Below are 22,232 nucleotides of genomic sequence, written 5' to 3'. Positions count from 1 at the left end.
CTAGCAGAGTCAGTGACGACAGGCAGAGCAAAAGAGAGAAAGAGAAGAGAGAAAGTTACCTCGATCTTGCGTCCCTCCACCAGAGTACCATGCAGCCTCTCCCTGGCCTTCTCTGCGTCCGCACTCGTCTCAAACGTCACAAAGCCAAAGCCCTGGAAGGGGGGGCAGGGGGGTTAGAGGGGCGCGACCAGGGTCGACTCGTAAGGAGCATGTGCATTTTCCTCTTCATAAACGTTGGCTTCTCCCCAGATACACAAATCTGTTTCCCGTCCAGACTTAAAGACTGGTCTGGAAGTATTTCCATTCATTCCACATTAGACTTGGCTTTGGTCTTTAAAATCCTAACACATTTTTTGGGGGGGTGGGGAGGGTTTCATTTCGGGGGGACAAACCAGCAGGCAAGACATTCAAAGTATTCCAGCCTCTGCCAGATCCACTCATTAAACATTGACTTAGAACGACGTCCCCGCTATAGGCAGGGCTCTCCTGGTGTTTTGCTGCTACTGATAAGAGGGGGCCGTGGGTCATAATTATGTATTTCCATTGAGCCAGCAGTGATAGGAGCAGGCACACCAATGGAACACAGGGGAACGTGGGAAATGGAGTTCAGTGGTCCTCACCTTGACCGTGTGATAATGTAACATTCATGACAATGATTTGATGTATTGTGTGTGTGTGGTTGTCAGTCTACATGTACTGTAATTGATTTATGATACATAAGTAGTATTGTTATTTGAGCTCTCCATGTGTAGTGAAGGCGGTGTCACTCACCTTAGAACCCCTCTCATTGAAAATGATCTCCACATCGAGAATCTTGCCAAATTGCTGAAAACAGAGGGAGAAGAAAGATTAAACACCCTCAGAAGCAAAAGAATATAAACATAATATATTTACAAATATATAATAAACTGAAAAAATTAAATCCCTGAGTACATTCTAATTACAGAGCACTCCTACATAGGACTGACACACTTCCTGTTTGGGTATCTGACCTGACCCCTGTGTATAGCAAATATGTAGATGTGGAATGGCTCACCTGGTGGAATGCGTACCACGTAAGTCCTTACCGCAGCGGCCCGGGTTCGATTCCGGCCCGGGCCATTTACTGCATCTCATCCCCTAGCTCTCTCCCTTGCCTTTCCTGTCTCTCTACACACTATCATTATCAAAATAAAACACAAATGCCAAAACAAAATATCTTAAAAAACAAACATGTGTAGATGTGCACAAACATAGCCTTGTTGTTGGGGATGAACTACAACTCTACACAAGAGGGCAGTATTCAACAACAGGAAACTTTCCGGAACAATCTCCTGTCACCTACCCCCTTTTCTCTCTTTCTCTTTTAACACACGGCACATTACACATGTTCCTTCCCTCGTCCATTCCCTCTTTTAGCTCCCCCCCCCCCCATCCCTCTCTCCTGACCGGAGAGGCAGAGAGAAATAAAAAGACATGATTAAAGGCCAGGGGTGTCGCCCCATTTGTGATTCTCCTGGCCTTTATTCTCCTTAACATCCCCTTTGTCACACCCACACACATACACACACACCTACACAGATACACAAACATACACACACACACATAGTAAAGAGCATTGTCCAGAAGGAAAAGACAGATTGATGAAGCATCATAAAAGGAGTGCTCAGGAAGGTTCTAGAAAAAAAACCCTCCCCCCTCACATTGTCTCTGCTAGTTTTACCCTGAACTAATTCATAGCTCCCTGCTTCTTCTTGACACTTCTACACACTGAACCACTAACCCCACACAACAATGAATCGATATCTGTTCAGGACATCTCTCTAAGAATGACCCAATGTTTGCGTTCGGACTGAGCCGTCAAAGCGGGGGGGGGGGGGCGGGTGTCTTACCCCAAACATCTGGCGCAGGTCGGGGTCTCGGAAGCGGAAGGGGATGTTGGAGACGTGGAGGCGCTTGGGGGAGCCCTTGGCCTCGGGGGACTCGCCACCAGATCCCCCAGCGCTGGACACCACCGTCCCACACTGGGCCAGCACCTCACCCTGGGGTGGCCCTCTGCCTGCTGGGGGGGGAGGAGGAAGAAATGGAGGGGCAGAAAACATGTATAAGGATGGGATGATGAAACAGAGGGAGAGATGGAGACAGACGGGGAGAGACCAATAGGTGAGACCAGTGTGAATTGGACACGGTCAGCAGAGTGCTTGAGTGGCGGGGCCTTCTCATGTCGCCGGTGACGACAGAGAGGGCAGACTCACTGGCGTGATGACGTGGACGGGTGTGGGCGTGGCGCCGTTGGGCCCTGAGCCCTCCTCCACCGGCCCCTGGCCCCCCGCGGAGAAGATCGCTCCGCCAAACTCGGACGCCGCCAGGCCGTTCTGGGGCGGGGGCGGAGGCGGGAAGGCGGTGAAGGGAGGAGGGGCCCCCAGGCTGTCCGGACCCCCCGCTGAGTCTTGTGGAGCCTGAGGGGGAGAGAGAGAGAGACAGAGAGAGAGAGAGAAAGAGGGAGAGAGAGAGAGAGAGAGAGAGAGAGAGAGAGAGAGAGAGAGAGGAGAGAGAGAGAGAGAGAGAGAGAGAGAGAGAGAAGAGAAGAGGGAGAGAGAGAGAGAGAGGGAGAGAGGGAGAGACAGAGGGAGAGAGGGACAGAGAGAGAGAGAGGGAGAGAGAGAGAGAGAGAGAGAGAGAGAGAGAGAGAGAGAGAGAGAGAGAGAGAGAGAGAGAGAGAGAGAGAGAGGGACAGAGGTAGGTTAAAAACAGCTATCCAATTTCAGTCCTCCCTCAGACTCCCTCCAACCCTACCCTCTCGCTCTCCCTCTCTCTCTCCATATCTGGCTGCAGCATTTCTGTCAGCAACACATGAAATATTCACAGCAAACACATCCATTATTGAATCAAACAGATAATCTGATCTAGTTTCTGACACAGAGATGCTCCCTATAAAACTGTGGCTACACATCGAACCAGGAGCGAAAACCTTGAAAACCTGCAATGTCACCCGACGATCCTGTGGAAATCACCCTCAATGTACTGCTACAATAACCCTGTAACGGTAACAGAAGTACTTCTACCACCAATTCCTAAAACAATAGGCCATTATTAAGTCACCCAAACTACTACTATGAAACTTACTGTTAATAATGCATGTATGAATATATGCTCCCATTACTAATCCCTACGTATGTGAATCCTGAATGAGCTTATGCAATGCAAGTCAGCATCCAGTATGAAGCTTACTTCTGGAGGTAGACTATGTGGTGTGTGTAAGCGGTAAGAGAGCGAGAGAGACTGTGTGTGTGTGTGTGTGTGTGTGTGGTTAGAGAGAGAAAGAAAGAGGGGGGGGGGGGTGTATGTTGGGGGCAAGCAGGCATGACACCGATATCACACACGTCACACACACCCAGCCTCCTGTCAAGGACAGCAGTAACAAGTTTCCAAACACCCAGACAACCTTCCTCTGGGAGCGGGAGACATGGGGGGACAGGACTGGGAGGGGGGAGACCTAGTCACTGTGCCAGCCAGTCACTCAGCCAGCCAGTCAGCCAGCCAGCCAGCCAATCAGAGCCAGCCAGTCACTCAGACAGCCAGCCAGTCAGCCAGCCAATCAGAGCCAGCCAGTCACTCAGCCAACCAGCCAGTCAGCCAGCCAGCCAGCCAGTCACTCAGCCAGCAGCCAGCCAGCCAATCAGAGCCAGCCAGTCACTCAGACAGCCAGCCAGTCAGCCAGCCAATCAGAGCCAGCCAGTCACTCAGCCAACCAGTCAGCCAATCAGAGCCAGCCAGTCAGCAAGTCACTCAGCCAGCCAGTTAACCAGCAAGTCAGTCAGCCAGCCATCCATCCAGTCTTGTGTAGAGAAGAGAAGGAAGGTGGAGAAGGTTGGGGGAGGATGAGGAGAGAGGTGTGGCTGGAGGGAAGAGCATCCAGAGAAGGAGACGAGACGGTGGTTCTGTTAAGCCAAACACCACTCTCTCCAGAGCCAACACACACACACACAACATTTTGAATGCCAACTATGCTCCGCTTGAAGTCATCATAATACACCAGAGAGCAAGCTGACACAGGAAGATTCGACTTGATTGAAATGAACAGAATTTCTGTCAAATGTTCTCTGAAAGCTCAAAGGGACTGTAGAAAAACAACCCCCAAGGACCCCTTTAAGATGGATGATCAGGGAGATGGAACGAGACAGAGAAAGAAGGAGCAAAACAGAGAGATGAAGCAAATGACAGAGGGGGGGAGGGGAGGGGCGTTGGGGAGGGGTGGGGGGGAGGGGCGGGCGGGCGGGCGGGGTGGGGGCTGTATGTCTGGGGACTTGGGCAGCGTCACTGTGGAGTTGAGACAGGGATGGAAGGTTCTGGGGTGTGAATCAGAGTGAACCAGTACGCTGGATGTTTCATCCACAGCCTAGGGCCTGATCAGTCCTAACTCTGCATTCAGAGTTATTTGTACTAGTGATTATAATATTGGGCTCCAGCCAGGTCTAGCCAGCAGCAACAGAGGGTATTAGAAACAGATATGCTCACGGCTCACAGATATACACGGCTATTGCAACACTCCTGTTAGAACAAGTTCACTGCTAACATGCACCGGCCTGTCGCCAGCCAGCCAACCAGCAAGCCAACGAGTCAGCCAGCTAGCCAATTAGCTAACCAGTCAGTCAGCCAGCTAACCAGTCAGCCAGCTAACCAGTCAGTCAACTAACCAGTCAGTCAGCCAGCTAACCAGTCAGTCAGCCAGCTAACCAGTCAGTCAGCCAGCTAACCAGTCAGTCAGCTAACCAGTCAGTCAGCTAACCAGTCAGCCAGCTAGCCAGTTAGCTAACCAGTCAGTCAGCCAGCTAACCAGTCAGCCAGCTAGCTAGTTAGCTAACTAGTCAGTCAGCCAGCTAACCAGTCAGTCAGCCAGCTAATCAGTCAGCCGTCAGCCAGCTAGCCAGTTAGCTAACCAGTCAGTCAGCAAGCTAACCAGTCAGCCAGCTAACCAGTCAGTCAGCTAACCAGTCAGCCAGCTAGCCAGTTAGCTAACCAGTCAGTCAGCCAGCTAACCAGTCAGCCAGCTAACCAGTCAGCCAGCTAGCCAGTTAGCTAACCAATCAGTCAGCCAGCTAACCAGTCAGCCAGCCAGCCAGCCTCTAGAGAGTGGGACCCCATCTACCTACCACACAGTGACTCACATTGGACTAGTGTGTGTTTGTGAGTCAGAGTTTGTGAGAAAGGGAGAGAAAGACTCTCAGACAAACAGAAAACCAATGAGGGGGGGGGGGCGGGCTGAGGGGGGGACGACTGAGGGGGGGGGGGGACGACTGAGGGGGGGGGCTGAGGGGGGGACGACTGAGGGGGGGGGGGGGACTGAGGGGGGGGGCTGAGGTGGGGGGACGACTGGGGGGGACGACGACTGAGGGGGGGACGACTGAGGGGGGGGCTGAGGGGGACGACGACTGAGGGACGACGACTGAGGGGGGGGCTGAGGGGGGGGGGGGGGTTCTCTCTGTGGTTGTTCCGCGCTTTTGCAGGCAGTGGTAAGGTAAAGTGGTAAGGATGTATATGTAGCAGTAGGTTAACGGAACATATGGCTTTGGTGTACTGTAACAGCAGTCAGTATATGCGGCTCTGTGTGTGTGCGTAGATGTGTAAGTGTGCGTGCGTGTGTGTGTGTGCGTATATGTGTGTGCATGTGTGTCCATATGTGTGTGCATGTGTGTGTGGTTGTGTGTGTGTGCGTGTGTGTATGTGCATATGTGTGTGTGTGTGCGTCTGGCTGCAGACAGGCCCATTAGTCAGCCTGGACATTCCTGCTCCTCTGTGTGCAGGCTGGCTGAAGGCCCTACATGGTAGCATCTCACAGACAGAGCCCAGACAGATGGGGGGGGAGACGGTGGGGGGGGGGGGGGGGGGGGGCAACAGGGAGGGGGGGGGGGGGGGGACGGTGAGGGCGGGAGGGGGGGGGCAACAGGGAGGGGGGGGGGAGACGGTGAGGGCGGGGCAACAGGGAGAGGGGGGGGAGACGGTGAGGGCGGGAGGGGTGGATGAAGAGAGAAAGAAAGACAAATCAAGTCAAAGAAAGGATGAGGGACGCATCTTCTCAACTCTTTACACAGAGACGGCGTTCCAAAATTAAACACTTCACTTTGGTCTCTCTCTCTCTCTCTCTCTCACTCTCGCTCTCGCTCTCTCAATTCAATTGGCTTTATTAGCATTCAGAAACAAATGTTCATATTGCCAAAGCAACGGTGGAGCCACAGAAACAGTATTCATCCCATTACTGTGGACATCGGTATACTATTAATGTTACCAAATAATCCGATAACAACCTAACATGGCAAATTCAGTTGAAAGATTAAAGCAAGAGAACTTTAACATAACCTTAGGATTGATTACAAAATATATATATATATACATACATACACACACGTCAGTCACACACACAGTATATTCTCTCCCCCTCCCCCTCCCTCCCGACCTCCCTCCCGACCTGGCTTGATGGAATCCAGACAAAGTTATTTACCTCCAACCATGGAGCCCAAGCCACACACACACACACACACACACACACAAACACACACACCACGTTGCAGGGACCGCCCTCCAAATCCTTATATGGTCCTCAGTGTGTGCCTGCCACAATAACTTCCTGCAGACCAATCAAATCATTCTAAAGCCTGCCCCTGCCTGGAACACTGTGATCATTGGCTCACAGCCTGCAGGCAACACCAGCAAAAAAAACACAATGGAAAAACATGTCAAAAATACGTAATACAAAACGAATGGCCAGGGAGTCTAAACATATTTACCTAGAGTTCAGTTTGTTTGACAGATAAGTGTAAATACAGCATCTATATAAAGACTGTAGGATGTAAGTTCTAGACCCACTAAAGGCTGTCGTGTCACATATGGTGCGTAAGCTAGCTGAATTGTGTTTTGAGTCTTTGAGCGAAACAAGGAGAAAAGCATTTGACATTTTTGGTTTTAAAATTCATTTGCATTTCTACATTTGTTTTGTGTTTCGTTTTGCTTTTTGGGAGAGGGGGCGGTTAAGGTTGTTGGATTATAGGCTGTTGCACATGAGAGGCAATTTGCTTCTGTATCACATCTCGCTAACCCACACAGCTGCAGCAACACTCGCGTCCGGTTCTCTAGCTTGCACTGTTCACCTTGCTGGTTTTAGCGAATCCAAAGGCTCTCTCAGAATGCACGAAATTGACGCTTTAAAGTGCTCAAATGCAAAATGTCTCATTTCCCCCGCTACCTAAGTGAGCGAAAAACCGGGCCTGGTTATGGCAATGTGTGTGTGTGCCCTGTCAACAGGAAGGCCCAGGAAGGTGAAAGTGTGTGTGTGTGTGCGTACGTGTGGATGTGTCTCTCTGTATGTGTTTATGTGGGTACGTGTAAAGACCCAAACACGCTTCACCTGTCAGTCACCCGTGGCGTGTGTGTCTACCTGTGTGTGGACCTGTGTGTGTGTGTGTGTGAGTGCTGCATCAAACCTCCCCTCTGACAGGAGGGACGAGGAGTATGTGATGTGTTTACCCCAACACCAGCCACACATGGGAACTCAAGGGGCGTGCACACACACAGACAGGTACACACACGGGTAGACACACACACAAACAAACAAACACACACACACACAACACAAGTTCACGCACACACATGCCAGCATGCTAGGCAGACACAATCAGGAACATAACTTTAGTTATCTTCACCGATCCTCCGCCTCTCCCTCTCCATTCCGTGTCTTTCATGGGACAGTCAGTGGCGTGTGGTGTCGCCTTCGAAACCCTCTCGCCCTTCACGGCCTCCTTCCACTCCCATATCCCCCAGCTGCCTGTGCCCTTTAAGGAGCAACGCGTGTTTAGGTAACAGCTGCTACGGCCTGGAGGGGAGAGAAACGCAGGACGGAAGGAGCGAGCGAGGGAGTACGTAGGGGTGAGTCGAGGGAGTACGTAGGGGTGAGTCGAGGGAGAGTGAGATCATTGAAAAGAGTTGAAAGAGCTGGAGAAATATCCTCTAACTGACAATCAACGCGATTCGCACGTTGACCTCTCTGCGCGAGTGTGTGTGTGTGTGAGGGGGTGGGGGGGGGGTTGCACAGAAGGGACAGTAGAGGCAACGACCGTTAGTTGGCACCTGTCTGTATCACTCCAAGACAGATGAGGGTACGCCTACTGGGACAGCTGGAACCACAACAAAGGATCACTTCACCCGATCCCCACACACACACGCGCGCACGAGCGCGCAAGCACGCGCGCTGTTTAAGTGTGACATTATGTTCTCTGCAGCATGGCACTGTGCCAATCTCTGTGCATGTGGAAAAGCCAGAGAATACACACACAAGCACACGCCTCTGCAAGTGCACATGAACACCAGGGTACTTTGACATATGGTCTAGATACACAAGCACACAGAAACTCTCTTTCACACACACACACACACCCTGAAGGCTCCAGTGGTACCTCGGCAGCACAGAGGAACATGTTCGAACGTAGCACAACTCAGGTACACACACACACCTAATGTAAAAATGTAAACATTTAACCCTCTCCCGGCGCTCTCGTCAAACGGCAACACCATATTCACTGCAGATAAGGACCCATTACACCACGCATACACGGCACCAGGGTGTGTGTGTGCGTTTGCAGTCAGAATGAAGGTAGGCAGGTGCAGCACTAGTCACAGCAAACTGACTGAGGCCTACGGGCCTACAGCCCAGTCATGTATTTGGCCTAAGACACAGACATGTAGACCAAACGAATCAATCACCGATCCTTACACAAGGAGCGGGGGAGAAGTGCTGAGCATTTAGACGACCCCCGTTAGAACCCCAGAGCGACTAAGCAGAGAAATGACAGGAAGCCCGCGCGCTACTCACCTGTCGGACTGCAGCACAGTACAAACCCATCATGGTCTGTCTGTGCTGAGGGAAGGAGAAAGCTGCTCCCTCTCTTCTCCTCTCTCTCTGTCCCCCTCCCTCCCTACCTCTCTCTCTCTCTCTACCTATTTCTCTCCCTCTCTCCCCGTCCGCTACTCTCCTCCCACTCTCCTCTCGTACGTGTGTCCGCTCTGCAGCTCCCTCCGTCTGTCTGCCTCTCCTGCTCTCTCTCTCTCTTTCTCTCTCTCTCTCACACACACTCGTTCAAATTCTACCTCCCTTCTTTCCGGGTTTTCCCCTCCTTCCTCGGACGGAGGCGTCGGGCTGAATTAGGGAGGGTGCCTGACTCACTGCCACATGGCTTCCCGGACTTTGCATCTTCCCCCAAAATGCTGATATAGGGGATGGAGGAGGGTCCCTTCTAACCTGTTGGAACAACTGAACTGTATGGCCCTCTTCACACCGTGTGGGCCACACCCTCTTGGTGGTCGGGGGAAGGGGGGGAGGTTCACCTCGTACGTGTCTGTGACACACTCGGCTAAGGATACACTGAGCTGGATGAGTTGATATTATGACCCGTTCATAAACATAAGCTGTTGAAGTAGGACCAAGGTGACGCTTGAGTGGCTAGGTTTCTTCTCTCAGTCCCTCCTCTTCTACCCGACCAGTTCGTCCTTCTCTCCATCTGTTGTTTTCTTCTCGTTAAGAAGCTGCAGTAACTGGCTCTCTGACCAGAGAGAAGAAACTAGCTTCTTCTCTACTTCACTTCGCCTCCCTCCCTCCGTCCCTCCCTCCCTCCCTTCCCCTGACTGTACCACACCGCACTGCAGCGCTTTTTTTTAATTTTCATTTATTTATTGGATGGCAGCTTGTCAACCCCACCAGTAGGCAGCCCCCACAAACTCCCCTCCCCCAACGTCTCCCCTCCCCTCCTCACCTCAACCATGTGTGCGTGTTCCATTCCCTGCTCCTCTGCAACGAGCGGTGCCGTTCGCACTACTGCAGTAAAGGCTCTCCCTCCCTCTCTCTCTCTCTCCTTCCCATCTTCCATTCTCTCTCTCCTTCCCATCTTCCATTCTGCCTGCATGGCGTCGGCGCCAGAATGCTGCTGGAGACGTGCGCATGCCGGAGGGGGGGGAAGGGACGGACGGACAGGAGGAGGCGGGGGGGGGGGGGGGGGGAGGAGATGTATAGGAGGAGGTAGAGGGGGACAGGGGGAGAGAGGCGCAAGGGAGGAGTCATAATAACGGGGAGAGCGGGTGGTGGTGGAGGAAAAAGGGGGACGTGGATGCGAGTGAGAGATAGCGGGAAAGAGATAGGATAGAGAGGCTGAGGGAGGGAGGGGGTGAAAAGAGCGAGGGATGAGGGGATTACGATGTAAGTGAGGAGGATGAGAGGATGAATAGGGGATGATCGGGGGATTAAAGCACGGCGCCTGAACACACTGATAAACACGCTGATGCTCTACTGACACAGGCGTCCTAAATCACACACACACACACACACACACACACACACACACACACACACACACACACACACACACACACAAACAAATACTTTGTAGATAGCCCATCTCTATCACAAGCTCAAACTCACTCCTAAACAGTGCGAAAGCACACACACAAACACAAAAAACTTACACTCCAAGTCCCACACGTCATATGTGAGTTGAGCTACTCAACTATAGTCATAAATGCTTTACTGGAACGGAATAGAAATTCGCGGGCGCCGGTAAACATCACAGCCTTTCAGACTACAATGCCCTCTGATTGGGTGCTTTCAAATGACAGATGGCAAACCTTCACTGACTGTACACCTCACACCGGCTTCACACAAAGTGAGCTGACATGCAGTACACACACACACACACACACGTGTGATCACCATACTGTGGCCATCCTGACTACGCCCACAGCGAAGGGAAAACAGATTCAGGCAGGACTGCAGAAGTTGGGCTTGTTAAACACACACACGTAGACACCTGCAGAGGACACACATATCTCCACACACACACATCTCCACACACACACACACACACATCTCCACACACAAGCACACACATCACACACACACACACACATCTCCACACACACACACACATCCACACACACACACACACACCTCCACCTCCACACACATCTCCACACACACACAAGTAGACACCTGCAGAGGACACATCCCCCCCCCCGGAGCAGGACAGCCTCTATGGATGTACCTTGCATAAACACAGACAGAGATGGGCCTGGAGGCTGGAGGCACACACAAACAGGACTGCTACCCAAACTGAGCGTCTGGGCTCCTAAACATTAGCATGGCTAACGCACACGTTAGCGTAGCAACCTGCAGGACTCCTTTGTGCTCAGGGGCAGAATATATTACCTGTTAAACACACACACACACACACGTACTCACCGAGTCAGACACTTGTTAAATTATTCACATTACTACACTCTCATGCATCCAAATCACGTGTGCGTGTTTGACTACAGGTGCGTTTTACCGCCCCCTAGGCTTCCATACAGGAGGGCTGTTCCTGAGTGCGGCGCACGCCCTTCCCCTTCAAAACACACCAAGCAGGCAGGGCGGGTGAAGGCGACGGGGTTGGATTTGTCCGAACGACCCCTCCCCTTCCCTCTCTTCATCCCTGCCTCCTGTCCACCTCTTTTGCTCCAAGAATGGAGGGGACGGGAGGGGAGATGGACGTGGCAGCCAGTAGATCCAGACCGTTCTTGCCACTGACAACTGAAACACTGCAGAGCTGCACTCCTGATCCTTGACCTTCCCGCTGTACTTTCTCGAAGCACTACTCGTGCGTCGCCTCGGACGAGAGCGCCTGCTCAGTGAATCAGATGTGAAAGGCGCGAGGGGCCGAGGAGGGGGGCAGAGAGGGCAGGAGGTGGAGGATGGAGAGCGACAGCACCCTCCTGTGGTCCTGCCAGAGAACTGCGGCTTGGAGCGGGACCCTCACCCTCGTCTGGACCCAGAAGCAGAGCCAGCCTGTCTCTCCCTCTCCCCGTCTCTCCCCCTCTCTCTCCTTCCCTGTCTCTCTCCCTCTCTCTCCTTCCCTGTCTCTCCCCCTTTCTCTCCTTCCCTGTCTCTCTCCCCGTCTCTCCCCCTCTCTCTCCTTCCCTGTCTCTCTCCCTCTCTCTCCTTCCCTGTCTCTCCCCCTCTCTCTCCTTCCCTGTCTCCCCCCCTCTCTCTCCTTCCCTGTCTCCCCCCCTCTCTCTCCTTCCCTGTCTCTCCCCCTCTCTCTCCTTCCCTGTCTCTCCCCTCTCTCTCCTTCCCTGTCTCCCCCCCTCTCTCTCCTTCCCTGTCTCTCTCCCTGTCTCTCCCCCTCTCTCTCCTTCCCTGTCTCTCCCCCTCTCTCTCCTTCCCTGTCTCTCTCCCTGTCTCTCCCCCTCTCTCTCCTTCCCTGTCTCTCCCCCTCTCTCTCCTTCCCTGTCTCCCCCCCTCTCTCTCCTTCCCTGTCTCTCTCCCTGTCTCTCCCCCTCTCTCTCCTTCCCTGTCTCTCCCCCTCTCTCTCCTTCCCTGTCTCTCCCCCTCTCTCTCCTTCCCTGTCTCTCCCCCTCTCTCTCCTTCCCTGTCTCTCTCCCTGTCTCTCCCCCTCTCTCTCCTTCCCTGTCTCTCCCCCTCTCTCTCCTTCCCTGTCTCTCCCCCTCTCTCTCCTTCCCTGTCTCTCTCCCTGTCTCTCCCCCTCTCTCTCCTTCCCTGTCTCTCCCCCTCTCTCTCCTTCCCTGTCTCTCCCCCTCTCTCTCCTTCCCTGTCTCTCTCCCTGTCTCTCCCCCTCTCTCTCCTTCCCTGTCTCTCCCCCTCTCTCTCCTTCCCTGTCTCTCTCCCTGTCTCTTCCCCTCTCTCTCCTTCTCGGTCTCCATGTCTCCCCCCTCTCCCCTGCTGTGCGCCGGTCTGAGCGGCTCTCTGCTCTGGGACAGATAAGAGGGATGGAGGGAGAGGAACAAAAGAGGGGGGGGGGGGGGGGCAGAGATGGCCGCCGCTGCTCATCACACGGTGCTCATTACCGAGGAGAAGAGGGAGCCAGAAAGGAAGAGAGACAGGCAGGGGGGGTGGGTTAGAGAGATAAAGAGCAAGAGAGTGAAAAGTACAGCCAGGGAGCAGGCAAAGAAGGGAGAGAGAGAGAAAAAATCTGGAGGACTTTGATTACGCAGAAGAGGGCCATCAGTTTGCTTCATCGGCGCCCCGCGTGTCAGGTGTGAGGCGGACGCTTTGTGGGCTCGCTGGGTCCTATAGGCGAGCACAGAGTCGCATTCTCCACTGATCTCAGACGATTTCCACTCAGGTTTGTAGTTGTGAGCATGTCATCTTACTGACTGTGGGGCTGGTAGCCATGGAAACCGGGGGGTTAAAGGCTCGTTGTTCTGAAAAGGCAACGAGACAGAGAAAGAGAGACACACACAGAGAGAAAGAGACAGAGAGAGAAAGAGACAGAGAGGGGGACAGAGGGACAGAGAGAGAGAGAGAGAGAGAGAGAGAGAGAGAGAGAGAGAGAGAGAGAGAGAGAGAGAGAGAGAGAGAGAGAGAGAGAGAGAGAGAGAGAGAGAGAGAGAGAGAGAGAGAGAGAATTTAGAAATTTGACAGGATATAATTCGACAGTAGAAAAAAAACCTGTTCGGCTGAAGTGCACTTTCCCTTTGCAACTAGAACAGCATTTCACAGAAACCTTCACTGTCCTTCTGTCCTTTAGAGAGCAAAAACAAAGTAATGCAAAAAGGAGCATGGATGAACATGCCAATAGGGTAGGAGAGGGAGGTGAAGTGGAGATATCTGGCCTTTTCCAGTCAGAGAAACTGAACGCTGGCATACAGTTAACACGACCCAACTCTGTGAAGCCTGCAAACACACACACGCCAAAAACGTGCGAGACACAAGCATTTAGGCCCCACACACACACACATGCCCTCTTCAATCCCTTCCCCCAACTGCAAACTAAAACAATTGCACTCCGTTGACAAGAGCCCCCTTCCCTCCTTCCCCTTGTATCCACCCTGGTGCTCCCAGAACCCAGTGTGTTGTGGTTAATTGCTCCGTAATTACTTTTAATTCAATTATTTCTGTCGTTCTCCCACTCTTTTCTTTGCTCCCCCTATCATTTCCCCTCGGCAGTCTCCATTGTTCTCAGTGGCGGCGGAGGAGAGAGAGAAGAGAGGGAGGAGAGGGGGAGAGTGGAGAGGGGGAGCGGGGGGAGGGATGGAACCATGTGAAAGTTAACCAAACTATGATATTTTGACACCAGAGGCTGCCTGTTTGCCATCCTGCCGGCCTCCTCTCTGTGTCGAACCTCTCTGTCTGCCTCTTCTACCTCCCTGTCTCTCTACCTCACTGTCTGTCTCTCTACCTCACTGTCTGCGTCTCTCTACCTCACCGTCTGCGTCTCTCTACCTCACCGTCTGCGTCTCTCTACCTCCCCGTCTGTCTCTCTACCTCCCCGTCTGTCTCTCTACCTCCCCGTCTGTCTCTCTACCTCCCCGTCTGTCTCTCTACCTCCCCGTCTGTCTCTCTACCTCCCGTCTGTCTCTCTACCTCCCGTCTGTCTCTCTACCTCCCCGTCTCTCTACCTCCCCGTCTCTCTACCTCCCCGTCTCTCTACCTCCCCGTCTCTCTACCTCCCCGTCTCTCTACCTCCCCGTCTCTCTACCTCCCTGTCTGTCTGTCTGGGAGGCTGCTGTTGGAAGAATTCTGGCATGCCTGGCGAGACTCAGGCCCTCTCAGTCACAAACAGACGACATGGGAGAAGGGGATTGGGGGAGGGGAGGAGAGGGGGAGGAGAGGGAGAGCAGGGAGCACTGCTACCAACTCTGCACATGTGTTAGAGGGGGGGGGGGGGGGGGGTTGGGGGAGTCTGGCCTAAATATGTCTCTGTGCTCGTCCAGCACAGCACTCAGCCACAGATCTATATTACACAACCAGCCTCTCTGAGGCTACTCATACAGTCCCTCTCTACTCTGGCCTGACTTGGTCACTATTTTCCCAGATAGCCTCGTCTCCACTTCCTTCTACTTGGTCTCTACTTGGAGAGATAATTCAGTGTTTACTTGGTCCGTACTGGAGTCTAGTGCCAGAAGAGGGTCAACTAGGAAGGTTAACTTCCTGAACCGCTGACCTGACCTCTGCTTGGCCTGGGCTTGAAGGGCCGCTTCCTGACTCAGGGTGTCATGGCGACAGTCTTGGGTGCATTCCCTCCCTCGTGGCTAGCTAGCGTGTTGCTCTCATGTCATCTCAGCATCTACAACCATGCTGTGCTGCTACGCTAGTTTAGCTTGGTTCCGGATCAGACCAGACCCGACCACAGCATTCTGTCTCACCAGTCAATGTTCTAATACCAAAAACAGACGTGGTAATGAAGGAGGGAAGGAGTGGCTGGAAGACCGGGGGAGGAAAAGGAGGAAGGAAAGGGGGGATGAGGTCACTTAGACAGAGAGACAATATTAGAAAGGCACACAGAGGGAAGAGAAGAGGGGCGAGCTGGAACTGAGAATGTTTAATGTCTAGGCTAACGTACATATACGCTCAACCAGGCGACTGTAGTTGAGTGTGTTCGTGTGTGTGTGCGTGTGTGTGCTCCCTCAACCCTGTGCTCCTGCATATAACAGCCCTCTCTTTGTCTCCCCCTCTCTCCCCCATCCTGTTTCATCTGGAACCAATTTCCCCTCGTGCTTCGTCCCCCGAGGGAAGGCTCTCCTCTGCGCGCCGCAGCCTGGGGCCCGCTCTAAGAAACGCATAAGAGTCGTATTCAGCAACACAACCGGGGTGGTTAAAACAGGGATCGCGGCCACCAGCCAACTCGTGGGGGCGTGTGTGTGTGTGTTGTACAACCAAAAGATGCAGGTTCGAAGGGGAAAAAAATATGGACCGAGTGGAAGCGTCTAACGTCGTCAGAACGTCGTCCTTGACCACGTTCCGCTTTGGAAACGTTCTCCAGAAACCCACGACGGAACCCGAGCGGTTCCCTCCGTGAGAGCCTGGAGTCGGAACCGTATCTGTTCTGCTCTCAACCAGGCTGGAGAGATGAAGGAGGGAGGAGTTTAGAGCTGAAAAGGGGGGGGAGGAGGGGCAGGGGGGGGGGAGGAGGGGCAGGGGGAGGAGGGGGGGGGGAAGAATTTGGTAACATCTGGAATCAATCTGTCTAGAAGGGAAAAGGGGGAGAGGGACGGATGGGGGGATGGAAGGGAGGAGAAAGAGAGAAAAAACAACAGGGCCGAGATGAAAACAAGAGCGCGGACAGACGGGGAAGAATGCAGGGATTAGAACGAGAGCAGCGGCCCGGCGGTAGACGGAGGAATACGGCGGAAAAAAAAAGAGAGAGAGAAAAACCAATACGTGGAGACAATGACTCATAACCTAAGAATGTCATGTGACTTCTATATTTCCTTACGGGGTGGAGGGGGGGGATGGGCGAATGGGCTCTAAACTTGATACCCAGTCTTTAAACACGCTTCTTCACACACACAGAGTCCTTCCTCGCTATAGGGTGCGGTGTATCTTACACGTGCCTGCATTTGCAACTGTAGCTGTCTGCGTTGCTACAGTGAACTACACTAAGCAGTGGTCATGGCGAGAAGCTCTTCTATTTTGATTCCGAGAGTGCTCTTTAACCAGCCTCCATCCACTTGGTAATTACAGCTCGCTTGTTTAGTGGTGGGGCACATTCGCTGAGGTGTGGCTAACGTGCGTTCTCTATCGAAAATGTCTGAGGGCCCTAAAGACAGACTTGCAGGCTGAGTAGATGGCTCACTTGCTGACTGAAAAAAACGGATCTGCCTGGTTGACTCGCTAACTGGTTTGTCAGGCAAGCTGATTTACTGGCTGGCTAGCTGACTAGCTAATTGGTTAACTGAATACAAACAAACTAGCTGGCTGGCTGGCTAGCTGGCCGGCTGGTTGGCTGGAGGGTCCAGTAATGTACAGACAGCCACGGCCAGTCCCTGTAAACTTGAGGGCGTCTTTCTGTTTGTTTTCTCTCCCTCCCTCATGCTATTTTAGGAAAAGTAAAGAAGTTGGGAGAGGAGTTGGTGGAGGGAAGGCTTGGAGAAGTAAAGAGGGGGAAGGAGGGAGGACGAGGAGGGGAGAGAGGGAAGGCAGCAGGACATGAGGTCAGCAGATGGTTCGAGCTGGGAGGGCGGGGGGAACAGGGGGATGGGGGGAGAGAGTGGGGGGATGGGAGAGCGAGAGTGAGGGGGCTATGGGGGGGTTGATGGAAGGAGGGGTGGGACAAAAGGAGAGGTGGAAGACAGGATGAATCAACATTAGAGGGATACAGAGAGAGGGGGAGAGAGGGAGGTCAAGAGGGGGGTGGAAAGACAGGAGTACATATGACAGTTTGGGGGCAGCTGGGGGGGCGGGCCTGTGGGGGGGGGGGGGGGGGGTCCGACAAGATGACAGAGGCGATCCGCCTTCGGTGGCTTGAGTTAACGTTTCACTGTCCGTGTCAGGAGTCAGACCCTGCATCTGATTACACCAAGCCCTGACTGTACACTATGTGTGTGTATGAATGTGTATGTGTGTGTACGTGTCTGTGTGTGTGTGTGTGCAAGCATGCAAAGATGGGAGGGCAAGCGGCAGGGAAAAGACACGCGACCAGGGATCAAGCCAGAGGCCACGAGAGAACGGTTGTGGACAAGGAGATACCAGACAGGTGGGGAGGGTAAGATTCAAAGGATTGGTAGAGTGACAAAGACAGGAAGAAAGAGAGAGGGGAGGGGGGAGAGGTGCAGTTGAGCAACATCTTGAGTAGAACGTTGAGCTTATCGCCCGTAGGTTCATGAGTCAAGGGTACCTCTGTGGCGTTCCGTTCAAAGTTCACCTACAATCATTAAACAAAAGCTCTGGCGACGGGAAGAGTCGGTCTGACTGGAGGGTTGAGGTGGGGGGGCTCCAGTTTCTCAACATAATTGGGTCGGGGGGGGGGGGGGCTAGCTTATCTTGGGCTTAACTATCATTTGTACAATTCTGACAGTTCGGCCGCTATCAACATAAATGGTACTGCCCCCCCCCACTAACTATCCTAATCCTAAAGACCCTCCGCCCCCCCCCCCCCCCTCTTTCCCCAAATTGTAACTATCCTAATCCTACCTACCCCCCTCCCACCACCTCCAGCCCACGATCCATCGCTTCCCTGGCCCTTTCGCCCCCCTCCCTCCCTCCCTCCCTGTTGTAGCGATCAGTCTCCCTAATGCCCTCTCTCCAAATGAGCTTTGATCTCGTTAGTGCGACACAAAGCCTCTTTACTGCCAACGATAGGACAAATCGCCTCTCGTCCAGGCTAGCCGCACCATACCGCGTCCAGACCGGAGCTGGACGAGGCAGGCAGCCTGCTGCCTACTGGACACTACCCTCTCTCTTTCAAACTCCCACTAACACACACACACACACACACACACACACACACACAGGGCCTCTGCCTCTCATCAATGTGCACCATCAATACTCGTCTGAAAAGCAGAGTGTGTGTGGAACATGAGTGGTGATTAGAAATTGGAAGAGAGAGAGGGAGAGAGGGAAAAAGAGAGGGAGAGACCGAGTAAGAGTGAGAGAAAGAGAGAGGGAGGAAGAGAGAGATGGAAGTGATGGGGAGCTAAGATAAGAGGTTGAGCGGGAGAGACGAAGAGAGATGGATTTTTTTTAAACAAGATGGGGAGTGGAGAAACAGAGAGATGCGGAGCGGGAAGTATAGAGAGGAGGAACGAGGGAGGGGGTGGGAGAGATCTGTTTCACTGGCACACTCTGAACCTATGAACCTCCAGTCAATTAGTAATCTGGAAATATGCCTCAGGGGTGGGGGGTGGGGGAGTGTAGCCGAGGGAAAAGGGAGGGGGAGGGAGGAAGAGGGATATGGGGGGAGACAGAGAGGGTGATGAACAAAAGAGGGATAGAGGAATAGAATAATAGAGGGACGGAGGAATATAGGGACAGAGATGGAGGCCAACCCAGCCTCTCTAAAAACATATCTTACTCAGGACTACTCACTCACAAGCACCCACGGCCACATCATCCCTCTCTCTCTCTCCCAGCATCCCCCTCCATCTCTCTCCCAGCATCCCTCTCTCTCTCCCAGCATCCCTCTCTCTCTTTCTCTCTCCCAGCATCCCTCTCTCTCTCCCAGCATCCCTCTCTCTCTCCCAGCATCCCTCCCTCTCTCTCTCCCAGCATCTCTCCCTCCTCCTCCTGTGGGTGTATTTCCAGCCTGACCCAGAGACACCGGCGATCGATACGTGTGATGAGTCGAGCGCTCTTAACGCGCCCGCCCACCCCTCGCCATCACATCATCTGTGTCCTGGGCCAGTCATAACCTCGTTTTCCCATCAGTCTCCTCTCTCGGTGGCGTGACGCATTAAGCGCCCCTGTTTGTCATTGGAGTAGGTCAGTTGCTGGAGCATTGGAGGTTTTTTTTTAGACAATCCTGGCGCCCCGGGATTCGATTATCCACTGATGACCTGGAACCATGTCGGACCACTGCTTCAGTCCAAAACACCGGATGTCAGCAAGATTCAACTGGCCTTATGTACAGAGCGCGTGTGTGTGTGTGTGCCTTGATATGATTACATACGAGAGTGCTTTAGTATGTGCATATCTATGTTCCAGCATGTCTGCCTATGCATCTGCACGTGCTGTGTGTGTGTACACGTGTTTATGTGTGTGTGTGTTCATACGTGTGTGTGTTAGACCAGTGAACCAGAGAGAGGCTCTTTCTGAGTGGCTGTTGCTATGCTGCATCAGCAGTCGGCTCCTGGAGGAGGGAGACCCATATCTGGAGAGCTGTCAGGATTTATCCCCAGTCCCGGGGCTCCTTCCTCCTGGGGAAGGGGTTCTGCTCTTTGTCTCGCCCTTCATGACCCCTCCCCCCATCCGTCTCTCTCTCTCTTTTCTAACACCTAGCTACAAATAGGGGAGGGGGTTGACACGTCTAAGCTTCCACAAGCGGGTGTCGGGATTTCAGCTTTTATACTGTTGTTAGGTGTTGTGTGCGACAGAGAGGGAGCCCAGTGGCATATGCCACATGGTGGCTTCATGCGGGGGGCAAGCACGCGGTGTCCCCTGCGAGAGAGGGGGGGGCAGCGTCTGGCTGGCTGCTCCATCGCTGCTCAGCTGGATCATATTACCTTTGTCTCTCCCAGAATGGACATGGAGGCTCCCAACATAGCCGCACCAGCCCTGGGATACAACACAGGCATATTTCCTGCTGTGTTTCTGTACCAGAGTGCTAATTATAGATGCTGTTTCACGTTTCTGCTTCTTTAAATACAGACTATCTGCTGCAACGATGCGTGTTAATGAGATCAGAGAGAGGCCTGTCAGTACAGCATCATGAACCATTGCTGCTCTTGAAACAAAAGAAGGAGCGTGCCACTAGAAAGAATCCTCACGCGGAGTTCCCTTGCAGCAAGCAAGCGAACCTCGGCGGTGTGACTGCAATCCTTGATACAATTTCTCACGGTGTGGCAAATTGCTACATTTGTTTACGTTGTGGTCCTTACCTGTCCAATGTCACCAACGGCCACGGACCCGTCTATCCTTGGCCGTTTGCACTCCGCCCCAGCTAATTCGGTCAACACTGCAGCTGTTTGAGCGTCGGGTTCTGGGTCTCCTCGTTTCATTCCACGTATTGCTGCTGGACCCCCGGTCGTGTTCGCAAGGGGTCCGGTTTCTGTATCAATGTCCCTTTCCAGGTCCATTATTCCCCGATTAACGGGTAGCATTATAGATGCGACGTCGGTCGACATTAACATTGGACGGCAGAAAGTCTCCGTTTTGAGTCTTTCAGATTTGGCTATTTTCTCTTCTTTTTTTACCTTACCGCCCCGTGTAATATCCACAATTTGATGAACTATTCTTTGAATTAGCAAATACCTGATAAGGTGAGGTTGATCTCTCGTCTTGGCTAAAAGTCTACAAAGCGAAGCAGTACGGTTCTGTTATTGTTCGGAAAGCTAATCAAGAAAGAACATCATGGCCATGCGTGGCTCCAGCACACAACACGAAAAACGGCTTCTCTCGAAATTAAATGCGTAGCTGCTTGGCCAATGCAAGAAAACCCCAAATCCAAAATGCAGATGTCGGCTCAGCTAGCTAACGTAAGCTAATTATCTAGCTAGCTACACATTCCGCTATCTCGTAGCTGGCTAGCTAAAATATCTCTCCGTGGGTTGTGCAAAATGTTGGAAATTGCATTAATCGTGCCTCTTTCAAGACAAGAAAATCCTTTCTTCTGTCAACATGCGACTTCGATTGAAGCTAACTAACTCCTTGTGCGTGTCCAACACCTTTTCCTTGAGGTCCCCTTCTTTCTTCACCGTTATTTTCTCTGTCTGTGTTCTGGTAGATCTTGGTAACGTGTGAACTGGCTGGCTAGTCGGGAACACGATTTCCTTTCGCCTGCGTCCCGATTGGTGTAGTATGGATCCGACCCCAGAATACTGATCTGGGTTCAGATTTGTTTTTACAGTTTACGCTCCCAAGCAAGGCTTGTGTAAAGTCAACTGGTCAGGGGGCTGTGCTGATGTAGGCTATATTAGCCTATCCTTCTTTTCCTCCCCGTAGTAGGATGGCTGTTCCCCCTATCCTGCTCTCCCCCTCCTCTGTCACCTTCCTTCCCTGAGCACAAAGGCTTTGGCATGTTTGTGTTTGTTTTTCACAATTCTGTTGGTGCTTAACATACGCTTATAGGCCTATCCATGGTCTGATACGTTTGAGACTTTACACAATATTCACAAGTCATCATTTATTGCGCTTTATGTTAATAGGCTATATTTAAACAGTTTATTTTATTTTATTTGCAATATAGACCTACTGCCTAGGCCTATCATGCTCCAATTGTATGTTCAGCAATAGGCTCAGTCTGTAGGCTATTACAAAACCATAACTGACTGCCTCTAGCCACGCTTACGATTTGTCTAATCAAGTGGAGAGCCTTGACCAAAGAAAACCAAATCCTTTATTTGTTACATAAATTACTCCACATAAACGCTCTAAAAACATCAATCAATAGGCAAAAATGTGAGGGGGACGATCCAAATCTTCTCCCAGGTATTAATTGTGTAGCCCATATCCAGTTTATTCCAAATCTGATGTCTTGCCACAAAGGATCCGATTGAGGGTTTTAAGGTTTACGGTAATATTGCTACACCAAGTGGAGATCGTGTCTAAGTGCAGTCCAGAGTTCCAGTTTAGCTACTTAAGAGCTTTAGAGCGCTGTCTACGATCTATCATTAAAACCCATCTGCATCAATAATGTAGTGAGGAAGCAATTAGCCTGTTCTGGTATTTTTTATGTCGCCTAACCCAATCCATCTTCAAACATCAATCAATACCTCGTTGTTCTCCCCCCCCCCCCCCTTCTGTATAAGAAATGAGACGAGATGAAGACATTATACACATC

General features: G+C 52.3%; 1 protein-coding gene across 5 annotated transcripts in view; it reads right to left on the bottom strand.

Annotated features, from left to right (window-relative positions):
- LOC134014849 (RNA binding protein fox-1 homolog 2-like) overlaps nucleotides 1–21,389 on the bottom strand; it is a 36,645-nt gene extending 15,256 nt beyond the window's left edge. For 2 of the 5 annotated variants that reach the window (XM_062454028.1, XM_062454051.1), the window contains exons 1-5: nucleotides 20,332–21,387; nucleotides 2,231–2,438; nucleotides 1,872–2,038; nucleotides 772–825; nucleotides 60–152 (exon numbers count right to left, since the gene is read on the bottom strand). In XM_062454028.1, coding sequence (XP_062310012.1) covers nucleotides 60–152; nucleotides 772–825; nucleotides 1,872–2,038; nucleotides 2,231–2,438; nucleotides 20,332–20,583 — 774 coding nt within the window. In that variant the 5' untranslated portion in view covers nucleotides 20,584–21,387. Of the gene's footprint in view, nucleotides 1–59; nucleotides 153–771; nucleotides 826–1,871; nucleotides 2,039–2,221; nucleotides 2,439–8,842; nucleotides 8,941–20,331 lie in introns of those variants that run through there. The other 3 variants (XM_062454043.1, XM_062454035.1, XM_062454058.1) reach the window with 3 other exon arrangements.
- Between the last annotated feature and the right edge of the window lie 843 nt (nucleotides 21,390–22,232).

The sequence above is a fragment of the Osmerus eperlanus genome, chromosome 2 (genome assembly GCF_963692335.1).
Source record: "Osmerus eperlanus chromosome 2, fOsmEpe2.1, whole genome shotgun sequence".
In the NCBI taxonomy this organism is placed as follows: Eukaryota; Metazoa; Chordata; class Actinopteri; order Osmeriformes; family Osmeridae; genus Osmerus; species Osmerus eperlanus.
Note: the sequence above shows the minus strand (reverse complement) of the source record. Positions and strands in the feature narration are given on the sequence as shown.